The sequence below is a fragment of the Sinocyclocheilus grahami genome, unplaced genomic scaffold (assembly GCF_001515645.1).
Source record: "Sinocyclocheilus grahami isolate Dianchi unplaced genomic scaffold, SAMN03320097.WGS_v1.1 scaffold238.1, whole genome shotgun sequence".
Classification (NCBI taxonomy): Eukaryota; Metazoa; Chordata; class Actinopteri; order Cypriniformes; family Cyprinidae; genus Sinocyclocheilus; species Sinocyclocheilus grahami.
In genome coordinates, this window is record NW_015505417.1 from 57,016 (window position 1) to 69,515 (window position 12,500).

Below are 12,500 nucleotides of genomic sequence, written 5' to 3' on the forward strand. Positions count from 1 at the left end.
TATATATATATATATATATATATATATATATATATATAGCAGCACAGCTGTTTCAACATAATAACAAGCAGTGTTTCTTGAGCATCTAATAAACAGAATTATTTCTGAAGGATCACTGGAATAACGGCTGCTGAAAATTCAGCTTTGCCATCACAGGAATAAATTATATTTTGTAAAGTATATTAAACTAGAAAAGAGTTATTTTAAATTGTAGTATTATTTCACAATATTGCTATTTTTACTGTATGATCAAATCATTAATTTTAATCAAATAATTGCAGCCTTAGTAAGCATAACATTTTGTCATTTGTAATTGTGGAATTAGTCGTGCAGTCAAAATAAGTTATTTGATGTTTTTAATTTAAATTTATGATTTCTAATAGGGATGTAACGATTACCGGTTTGATGATAAATCGTGATAAAATACCCCATGGTTAGTATTACCATTTCATATTTTAATTATCACTATAACCGCATTCAATTACCGCGATTTGAACAACTGAGGATAAATAAATACTGTCCAGCACAGGGCTCCAGTGTGCGACCAAATGGGAGCATTTTGCGATAATTTTTTCTGCCGGTGCGACTAAATTTTGTGTGCGGTTGCACTGGCGCGACCACCGCATTGTTTAACTCATAAGCGCTGCATTTCTGTTGCATGTGAGAAACATCAAACGGCAAACGAAACTGAAAGTGTAACGAAACCGCGCGACTCATTTGAGCTGCGCAGCGCTTAGAGTGTAGAGCCTGGTTTATACTCGCCGCGTCAGGAGCATAATCATTTATTAATCCGTTATCATTTTGACTTGACCCTTTTCTTTATTTAAAAGTTGAAATGTGAGGTTTACCATTTATGAAACTTTTTCAAAGCTTTATTTGAACATTTACATTAGATATTTGAACATGCTATTAGATAAACTGTTGTCAGTCATGTTGTCATTTAAAATCCGGACATCATTGGCAATGTTATTGTTTTAGTTATGCAAACAAAAACTCATTTTATTTGTTGTTTGTTGATTTTAAATGTAAAACTTGGTGAAATGATTTGTGTGTCAGTACTTTTTGAACATTTCCAGCACATTTGAACAATACAGTGATAATACTGATAACCGTGATCATTTTGGTCACTATAATCATGATAAGAAATTTTCATACCGTTACATCCCTAATTTCTAATCTATATGTTCTAGAGAATGTGTGCAGAAATGTCCTGCATCATGAATGATTAAATTGTGTGAGAAACCCACAATCCTGCACCAAAATTAAGTTCCAGGTGATTATGCTATTGTAGAGAGTATGTCATGTATCCTTATTTAAAAAAAGATTTTGTATTTACAGCACCCAAGGGAGGCCCCTTCTCTGCAGGGGGCAGTAAACAGCTTTATGTTGTCATCCAGTGAAGCCAAAAAGTGTTAGATATTAAAGCAGCCTGTACTTGGCCCCACATGCACAGTTGTATAAAACCCTCGCACAGGCAGGAAATAATATCTTTCTACAAATGACAAGACAAATTCATTCTGCGGTGCAACATTCTTATTATGCAGGTCTCTGTTCAAATTGACTCTTATGAAATTTCTGGTTTTGTTAAAGCCTTACAGATTTCGTAATAAAGCTAGTAACATTCAATATGCTTTTCTTACATTGTGGACTAATTTGCCTAAGGCTTCAGCGTGTGCATTGACTTTAAAATGGAGGCGTCTTTAAAAATGGTAAGATGAACACCTTCCCTAGTAGTTGCACTGGTTTCCAATGCCCTCATTTACTGTTAACACTTCTGTTTGGTTTTGAAAATGGCGTATGTCACAACCAATTATGCTAAGTGCTGAATAAAAGATTTTGCGTCACATACAAACCACGTAGTGTGACTGCGGCAGTGTTTCGTGGAAGATGTCAGGGCAGAGATTGAGTGTCAACGGGTTGAGGACTCCACCCTCTGGTAGCACTTTGCCTTGCTCTAATTCTGCCGGATCATGCATCGAGGAATTGGGACGCCTCCTGGTATCCTCATGCTTGGAGCAGAATATCATCAAAAAACATCATGGCTCATTTCTAGAGTTTAACTGTCAGAATATGCATGCACAATTATTAGATTGCAATTTGAGGTAGATTTATGTGACACCAAATGTAGCTGTCCCCTATCACAAGCTGAATCCATCTAATGTAATATATGCATGCAAAAAATGTAAGATTGTAGTTAAAGGTATTTATGTGCCACTAAAATCACTAAATGTATTTGCAAAAATAACTGTTTTCAAACAGCTTGGTTCGAGGCGGTAACGTTGCTTTTTTGGGTTGGTCTCCTATCCCAAGCTGGATGGTGGCATGCAATATATGTGCATGCAAATTATTAGATTGCACTTAAAGGTACATTTATGTGCCACTAATATCACCAAATGCCCTTGCAGAAACAACTGTTTTCAAACAGGTTGGTTTATTGAGCCAGTGTTGCTGTTTTGGACTGGTCTACTATCACAAACTGTATCCATCTGGTTGATGCATATGCACACTTTCAGTCAGACAAGTGTGCAGTAGTGTACAAATGTAATGGCGACATGGTTGCTGGTAGAACAAACTGTTTTTTTAAATGGAATTACCTGTTTGAATTTGAATTTATAACATCTACAGTTACAGTAATATATCAGTATGAAGTTATATACTGTGGAAAACATCTCTCAACAAGCAGTCTGTAAGAGCTCACATGGCAAACCACACAAAGCTGTATGATCTCCCTTAAAGCGTTTAGTATGAAGTGATCCCGATTTAGCTTGTGCACTTTCCGCTCCAGCTCCCTCTGTGGTCCCTGCCATTCAAATGCATATTTTACATAAAAGCGCATTTTTGTAAAAACTCTGAGGTTTTCAGTACTGCAGCACACATCCAAAAAAATTTAAATTATATTTTTATTTGATCATTTTATTTTATTTTCAGTTTAGCTGTTTCAGTTTTATAATTTTTTTTTTACTAAATTTCTTTATATACACACTACTAATTAGATGTTTTTAAAGAGGTCTCTTAAGCTCATTAAGGCTGAATTACAAATACAATTACAATAAAAACAATAATGTTGTGGAATATTACATTTTAAAATAAATTTTCTGTTTTAATAGCCTATATTTTAAAACGTAATTAATTCTTTTGATGGCAAATCTGAATTTTTCTGCAGCCATTAGTCCAGTCTTCAGTGTCACATAATCCTTCAGAAATCATTCTAATATATAATAAATGTGTTGAACATTTCTTGTTATTAATGTTGAAAATAGCTGTGCTGGTTGAAATATTTTTGGAAACCATGAACAATTTTTTCAGGAAAAAGAAAAATGCATTTCTATGAAAGAAATCTTATGTTATATTATATTTAATTTAGGGGTGTCCCCGACTAAGGATTTTCATAGTCGAATCAGAATTTTCAAATCTTGCTGATAGTCGAATCATATGTTTGGGGGTGGGGGCAAAATACATTACCAAGAGTCAAGTCAGACATTCGACAGTCATAATTACTGATGTTAACGCACAGGGAAAATGCGTTACAGACACCTCGCAGATGCAAAAATAATGTTTTATGTTTTGATTAAAAGATAGCATTAAATGTCAGCAAAACCCTATAACAACATACAGTATATATTAGAGATGCACCGATTGCAATTTTCTTGGCTGATTCCGATTTTTTTATTAGTGGGATCTGCCGATACCGATTTTTGTCGATTCCGATTTTCTTTCTAAGAACTATAATTGACAGCATATACAAACAAAAATGTACTTTTCTTCAACACAAAAAGTTTTATTTTCATAAAAAAACACAAGTAAAAAGTCAGTAATAAAATAAGAACAAATAAAAAAAATGTCAGGCAGCACAAATAAATGCAATAGAATAAAGAGAGCTAGATGGTAACCAATAGAACAACAGTAATTCCTATTGGAATAATGCCCAAAACAAAAAATTTTTTTGTAATGGTTTAATGGAAACTATAAGAATTTCTGTGATGGTTTCTATTGTTTTTTTCAGCAGGGTAATGATACCCATACTGTGCTGCACATTATTGACAATATTGAGCTGAAGCTTGACTTTGCAAATTTAAAATCGCAAATCAAATCGCAATATCTGTCAAAAAAAAAAATCGCAATTTAAAAATTTTCCCCCAAATCGCACAGCCCTACTCTCTTACACTGTACTCAACCTGAGGGATTCCTACACTTTCAGTCTTTTCAAATCGCGGTATACCTTGAAACCGGTAATCGGCCCATGCCTACTACTAATGCTATAATATACTACTACAGTAACACTGGATTTGATGTATGCATTTACTTGGAAATGCAAAACATTTTTTGCACAATGACTTTTGTTGGACAAAGCAATTTGCAATCATTGTTTCATTCAAAACATTTATTGCAGGTAAAATAAGTATTATTATAAATAATCTAGACTTGTCCATACTGTCTTAAAGCAAATGCATAGGGATATAGGCATAAACTTGACTTGATCATTTTCTACCTTTTTAATATTTTTTGGGGAAAAAAAATTGAGTAATGTCATATTTTTGAATCAGCTCAATGAATCCAAGTTTTTTTTTTTTTTTTTGCATTTTTACTGCACAATAAGAAATTAATTAAATTAATGCACAATAACATTGTTGCAATTTGCGCACTCAATTTAATAATGCCATCAAAATCAAATATATTGTGACTAGTCAATGTGTTGCCCAGCCCTAGTTTGAACTTCACATGGTCTTTTAGTTGTGCACTTTGTTCAGTGGTTCTGTTGAATAAAGAAACCTTATTTATCTCGGTTATGCAAGCAATAATTGCCAACCACTTCAAGAGCAGAATTTATTTACAAACAGAGTTCGTTTACGTGACCAAAATAAATGCAATATGTGTTTATCTGCATGCATGCGTTTAGTTCTTCTAGATGCGGCTGGTAATTCTCATGGATGAAAGAGCTTTTCCAGTCTGTAGAACACGCCGGTACATGTTCCAGCCGACAGAGCCGCCTCTGCATCTCCCTTTACATTTTGTCTGTACATTGACACATTTAAATTGCTGAAAGGCTCGCTATAGTTCTGGACTGTTTACCATTTTAGTCGGCTCAACTTTGTCACATCGCCAACGTTCGCTCATGCTGCCTCATTAATTGCCAACTCTTGATAAAAACAAATGACTTCCGGTCACTTTATGGCTATAATTGCACTTATTGCAGTAGTCGATACCAACACCGGGAACTTTTCACAGGCAGCATTGTGACAAGGAAGGGCACTCGTTATATTTGGAGTGCCTGAAGTGGCTGTTTTTAATGCTTATGCAACAGTTTTCACAAAGTTAGCAAAGTCACACGGAGGTCCAGTAACTGAGATCAGCCTTTTCCCTACATCACTGATGTGATCAGCCTGAAGAAAGCTATCGGGTTTTGGCCTTTAATGTGTCAGCGTGTGTGATTTTAAGGATTAGGGCTTTCAACACGGAGCATTGCTTGAGTCGGTTGCTAGGGAGTGATTTCCAGTTGGGACATAGTTATTTTGGCAGTCGTGATCGGTATTTCTGCAGGAGGCGTGCGACCATTTTGTGGTTTTGTACCCTCACTTTAAAAGGGATTGGAGTCCTTGGTGATGGTGAGTTTTTTTTTTTTTTTTTAGTGTCAGCTTTCTGTTGCTATTGTTGTGCATGCAAAGGCAGGTGGGAGAGGCTCAGAACTACTTTTTTGCCGGTAACAATAGTGTAACGGACATACAACAGGACTGTGGGTGAAGGTTGACAATGCACAACCCCCTTCTCATGCTGCACTGGCAAATAGTTGCTCGTATTTTGTGTAGAATATTTTTTGACAATATGGGAAGTGTCTCTGCATTTGTTTCCTGTCTGTGGGCTCATAGTGTGGTCAGGACTTTTTTTGAAGCCACACTTTTTGCAGGGTTTCTTTCTCTGGTAGTGATCTTGTGCAGCTGTTGAATATTTCTTAAAAAATGTGGATTTATTTATTTATTTTGTGTGCGCTGCTAATATACTTTCTCTTATTTCAGATTAATGAGACCAGCTATAATTAGACCATTTGTGTGTTGATTATCCTGAAAACATTAAACACTGTGGCTCTGTTGTGCCGTCAGCTTTGCTCCGTTTGTTTGAGCAGCCCTACACGAGTTTGGGGCGGGACTATCTGTTTGGCTGACCAATGGCAGATGGGGAAGTGTTCTGGAAACTTTTTTTTTTCTTCTCCATTTTCCATGTTCCTTATAATTATTTATTAATTTATTGAAATTTTCATTTGTTCATTTAATTTCATTTTATTAAGTTGCAATATGAGATTATAAATGCTCTTTCCATTTCTGGTTTTAAATCTAGGCTGAAGAGTTTTTTTCACTAACCTTCACTGCCTATTAATTTGCTTGCCTCCTATTATTTTTTTATTTTAAATGTATTTGTATTATCAAGAGTGTGTGTGTGTGTGTGTAATATTTTTTTTAGCAAAAGGGGTAGTTTGGCCATTGTGCTTAAGGAATATAATTTACTTTATTTTATTTTATTTTTATTTGATTCAATTGAAATATTATTTGGTCATTTTATTTATTTTATTATTTTATCAATTCTTTTTGGTGGTAGTAGCACAGAAATTGCACATTCTTCAAGGTTGTCACATCACCATTTCAGTAAATGTAAAAAAAAGAAAAAACAACCGCAAAAACTAATATGCAATTAAACTTTATTTGAAAAGCTAAATCTAAACTCTAAAAGCTAATCTAAATATTCCAAAAATTAAAACAATGGCATATATAAAATTACAGTCTTTATTTATGGATTCATTTTAAATTTAAATTAATTTAATTTAATTTTAACATTGTTTTAAGATTTCAGATAGCTAATTAGAAACATTTTTAATGATTTATGAAGTTTGAACCTTTTCAGATTATGCTCAGACACATGCATGAGCATTTAATAGCAGTTGCCTACGAGTCAGACAGCATTTAGGTACCAGATTGAGAGCTGCTGCTGATGCTACACAGAGACTGCTATTCTTTGATCTTCTTTTTTAGCATTTACGATTACAGAAGTACAGCATCTGACATTCGTATCCAGGCACATTTGTTGATATGTATTGAAATATCTCATACAGAGCACATTATACCTACTGTTTGCCTTTAGCAGACTGGAATGAGTCAGTCAGGAGGGTGTGGGCTGCTCGTGCCATCAGGTATGTGGATTGCCCCACTCTGGTGTCACTCACGATGATGGGTCACGCCTGTGGCTCCAGATGGAGAACATACCTGGCCCTGCCGTCTCGCCTCCCTCTTTCACACTTGAACTCTCTCTCCTCGCACTCTCTCGCTCTTTCGGATTTACTCAGCCAGGATCTGGAGCCGCTTGCGCTGTCTGACCGTAAGTGCTCATCTGATAGGGAATCTCGCAATTCCATGGGGAGCAGAAATAAAGGAAAGGGCTCTATATCACTCGAGACGGTTTCAGAATGCCTCTTTTGTTTAGACAGGCCTTTTGAGTTTATCTCACATAAAGCTTTTGTTGCAAGACATTTTTTTTTCTCTCTTAAAAAGATCTTTTAAAAGGACTTGGGCATAATAATGATTACTATATATACTAATGATTAATAATGATTTACTCTGCAGGTAAAAAGAAGCCACCACTCAAGCTTCCGAAGGAGGTGTTTGAGAAACCCCAACCTGCTCCTACGTAAGATTTTATGCAGAGATTTTTTTTTCTTTTTTTCCTCTGCAGGTAAAAAGAAGCCACCACTCAAGCTTCCGAAGGAGGTGTTTGAGAAACCCCAACCTGCTCCTACGTAAGATTTTATGCAGATTTTAGTGCACTGATTAAGTTGTTAGATAATTATGCTTTTCTTGATGATATTCATAAATGGTGCTAAAACTAAGTGTTTCTCTCGGTGAGTGTGTAAGTAGAATAGATTTTATAAGTAAGGCTGGCTTTAGTTAGTAAGTCATTTACGGTGTCAGACAAGGACACTCAATGGGATTTCTTTGTTGCGCAGACCCCCGAGAGACCTGGACTCCAAAGCCTGTGTTACTATTGGAGATAAGGTGCGTTTCATCATCCTTTCTTTAATTAAGAAGGAGAATCTTGTGTATTTTCATCTTATACTTTTTCACTCCGTTTGTCTCCTGTCTCCTATTTTGTCATTTTAACTTTTCAGTTATGCTTTTTTTTTTTTTTTTTTTATTATTACAAATAAATCTGCATCAATCTGTTCATGGCAATAAAAAATCTAGCCTCTTTGGGAAATATTTCATGCTGCGGGGTTTCACTTCACCTGCCTCTCTTCTCATCTGTATTAAAAAGCAATATGAGAGGAACTGTCTTTGGGTCACCTGTATGCAAAGCGTCGTTGTAATTTGCATTCCCGTGCTAAGGTGATAGACATATCGTATAAAATGTCATATTTTACATTGCATGGTGATGTAACTCCTGTGTCGGGCTTGATAAGAAAGCTTGGCTCGGTGAAAGACCGGCGGGTTGTAAAGAATGACTCAGTGCACATTACAGCCCTTTTGAATACGTCTGATTGTAGGCAGCCTGGAATGTACTTTACTGCCTCTCAGGCTGTAAAAATATTTATTTTAAACTCATCAGATAAGTGGAATTTTCCATTGGCAAAGATTAAGGCTTGTTGTCTTGCAACCAAACCCGAAGAGTAAGTAAGTAACTTAAGTCAGATAGGAACGTACAAGCTTTTGTGAAGAATTTCTGAGGAGCCAGGTTGTTGTTGCCTCCAGGTTTAAGGCGTTTGTTGTGATTGCTAGTGATAGCGAGCTGAAACAGGGATTGGAAAATCTTATATATAATGGGATAGCGTGCTTCCATTCTTCATAGGAAACAATCAGCTTATGCTCATTTGTGCCATTTTATTTTTCTCTTTTTTTAGATGTCTTTCAGACTGTGTTTGGAATGCAGGCTTCATTTTTTTCCCCCTGTTTGTCCATCCTTTTTTTTTTTTTCCCTTGGTTTCCTTTTATCTGCCATTGTGTGTGTGCATCAATTTCACCATTCATAAACTTTATATGATACCTTTAACATGTGTTTTTGTTGTGAACAGAACTTTGTGGTGAAGGCCGATGATTTGGAGCAGATTGGAGAGTTGGGGCGAGGGGCTTATGGAGTGGTGGACAAGATGAGACATGTCCCAAGTGGTGTAATAATGGCAGTAAAGGTGAGTTCATGCAGGCCTATGCTAGCCAGACTCATGTGGGGAATATTGCTGTTTTAGTTGTCCTACTTGTAGCGTTTTCCTAGTATTTCTTTAAAATGATATTTGCAGTGCACATCAATATTTAAAATGCTATTCAGTGTAATAATAAACCAGTGAGCCTAAAGTGACTTAGGACTTTTATAAAACTAGGGATGCACCAGAGGGCCCGATACTGAGCTCCTGTACTCGTAGTCGTTAAAATGCCCCGATACCAAACGCCGATACCACACAGCATGTGATAAGCGCCATATTCAGACAAAGAAACACCAACAACAGACAGCAGAATAGAGTTAAGGATGTCTATTACGAAGTATATGTATGCAACGAATATAACGTTAAACACTCAGTATTAACGCCTGTATAGCTGATGTGCGCGAGCTGATAAACAAAGCACGCTGAGTGGATTGAGCGCGCAGCGGCACAGATGCGCGAGCTTGTCGAGTGAATATACCTTTCTCACAGACATCACTGGAAAGTTTGTAGTTCGGGCGGATATGTAAAAAAACAAGTAAGTAAAACAATGCACAAGTTACTTAACGGTTAGAGAGAGAGAGAGAGCGCGAGCACACTTCTGTTGTGTGATCATTGATGTTCACTCACTTAGCACACACATCATTTGGATTAAAACTAAATCGTAAAAATAAGACCATTTATATGGGCATTCACTATAAACATCATTTATTTTCAACCTTAGGCATACACGACTTTCTGGCGAAAGTGAATCTAGTAGCCTGTGCGAAATGTGCTAGGCTGTACTACTGTCCTCTCATTCTGCACCAGTACAAATACGTGCATGCGTTACACGTGTTTTGCTTGCTTGAGCGTTTCTGCATTATATGAGAGGCTTTGCAATATAAATCGCAGCACGTTTCAGATGAAAAAACGCGAAATTATAATTTTTTTATATTATTTTACTAGTGGGTGCAGGACACTATAGTTCATTTATGTAAGTGAGGATAGCAAAATAAAGTAAACCGTGACAAATCATACCAAAAAATTCTTCATACAGTGGACTACCAGTAAAATTTATACAAATTTGGGACCAAAAATTATTCAGACCGAGTCTGGGAAAAAAAACTGAAGTTGAGGTTTTCATGAAGCTGGTTGACAGCAGGCCCAGGAGACTACAGGCTGTCATTGAGGCTAAAGGTTGCCCAACTAAGTATTGATAGTTGTGTAAATACTGTCATACTAACAGCTGTCTAATTTTTGGTTGATTGTAATCTATTGCATACCTTTCTATCAAAGTTATCTAACATTATCAAATCTGAGTTCTTGTCATATTTTATTACCATTTTCTAAACTGTGATAATGTGAGAAATGTTGAAGGTGTCTGAATAAATTTTGGTTTGACTGTATCTATTTGATAAATGAAGTTAACCAACTAACATTTATACATACTCTTTTGGTTTCTGTACCCAATATTTAAAAAATTTACAAATGCAATAAAAATATCGGTACTCGGTATCGGCAAGTACCAAAAATAAAAGTATCGTATCGGGCGAGTACTGGAAAAAGGGGTATCGGTGCATCCCTATATAAAACTGTAGTAACAAGGTCAGTAAATTAAATTTGGTAGCATTATTTGCTGAAATAAAGTAATTTGGTTCTAGTGCTGTACTAAGCAACCTTGTAGCTTGTCATATTTAGAGGTGTGCTAGTGTGTTTGAATGGCTTATCCAGTTCATCATAACCATCAGGTTTTTTTAAATCATATTTTGTTCAAGCAGTATAAAATGTTTCATAGAATGTTTTTTCAGGCTTCTTCGATAAATAGTGAACACACAGCATTCATTTGAAGTGGAAATCTTTTGTAACATTAAATGTTTTGATCAAATAAATGCGTCCTTGCTAAATAAGTGTTCATTTTTATCTATAAAAATCAGACTGCCCTGACCCCCAAAAGTTAACCTTTTGTGTGGTTATTTGTGTCCTTAATATTTTTCTTTTTATTATTCATCTCAAGTTAAAGTTGAAGTGTCCTTCCCATGGAAAACGTATTCTGTGACATTACATTAATAGACAAAACTGTATCTATAGTATGTATTCAACACTTTTTGAACACTGTGTTTATCAGCATCCAGCACTGAAACGATCATAATTGACAATATTATTGCCAATCTTGTTTCCCTGACCCATTTTATCCTACAGCGAATCCGGGCCACAGTAAACACACAGGAGCAGAAACGGCTGCTAATGGATCTGGACATCTCCATGAGAACAGTCGACTGCTTTTATACTGTTACCTTCTATGGAGCCCTGTTCAGAGAGGTACAAGCACACCTACAGTAAATGCACTGAGCAGTCATCTCATTTACCTGATAGCATTTGTCACTATTTTAATACCAGAGTACAGAGTGGTAATTGTACAGACTAAAGGCTGAGCAAGCCCAGTTATCTGAATCCGTGTCCTTACAATGTCTCAACTCCACTATTGTACATTGATCTGAAAGAAAATTTCCACAGGAAGTCCTACAATGGGAATGTGTTTAGTCATTTCCTGCTGTCTCATTTTTATGTCAGGTTGTTGTTATGTCTGAAATCCTAGCTCTAACCTGATTGGCCCATTGTGTTGTCAGGGTGACGTGTGGATCTGCATGGAGCTGATGGACACCTCTCTGGATAAGTTCTATAAACAGGTGCATGAGAAGGGTATGACCATCCCAGAGGACATCCTGGGAAAGATCACCGTTTCTGTAAGTACCACCTGATTTTCTGTCTTTTATACAGATTTAATGCTTCATATGCTTATTTTTAATTGCATGCCCACTTCCAGAGCATTTACGGTCATTTTAACGCTGTGTAACTCTGAGCTCCTGCAGATCTGTTATGAGCCTGATGTTTTATATTCCCGTTGCAGATCGTGAAAGCATTGGAGCATCTCCACAGCAACCTGTCAGTGATACACAGAGGTGAGCTGCGGCTCTAATACAGTGTCGTATATTTGCTTTTTAATGATGCAACCTTGTAACTTGATACTGATTTTCACATTTTCTGTCTGTCTTCAGATGTGAAACCCTCTAACGTCCTGATAAACATGCAGGGTCAGGTGAAAATGTGTGATTTTGGCATCAGCGGGTACCTCGTGGATTCAGTGGCGAAGACGATGGACGCCGGCTGCAAGCCATACATGGCGGTAAGCAAGAAGAAAGAAGAGTTGTGTATTTAATTTTCTTATGCTGGAATTTCAATTTTTTTCCATGTAGATCTTCATAGTCGTTTAACAACAATATACACAAGCACATTTATTGCAGTATATTTCTAATCCGAATACTTAGGGTTAGAATTTATTTATTTA

The 12,500-nt window shown here is 36.3% G+C and overlaps 1 protein-coding gene across 2 annotated transcripts in view; it reads left to right on the forward strand.

Annotated features, from left to right (window-relative positions):
- The window catches only part of LOC107597823 (dual specificity mitogen-activated protein kinase kinase 6), a 22,385-nt gene that overhangs the window by 4,764 nt on the left and 5,121 nt on the right, over positions 1-12,500 (forward strand). The window contains exons 2-8 of one of the 2 annotated variants that reach the window (XM_016289015.1): positions 7,608-7,671; positions 7,988-8,036; positions 9,050-9,163; positions 11,354-11,473; positions 11,782-11,898; positions 12,063-12,114; positions 12,211-12,338. In XM_016289015.1, coding sequence (XP_016144501.1) covers positions 7,608-7,671; positions 7,988-8,036; positions 9,050-9,163; positions 11,354-11,473; positions 11,782-11,898; positions 12,063-12,114; positions 12,211-12,338 — 644 coding nt within the window. Of the gene's footprint in view, positions 1-7,607; positions 7,672-7,714; positions 7,781-7,987; positions 8,037-9,049; positions 9,164-11,353; positions 11,474-11,781; positions 11,899-12,062; positions 12,115-12,210; positions 12,339-12,500 lie in introns of those variants that run through there. The other variant, XM_016289016.1, reaches the window with a different exon arrangement.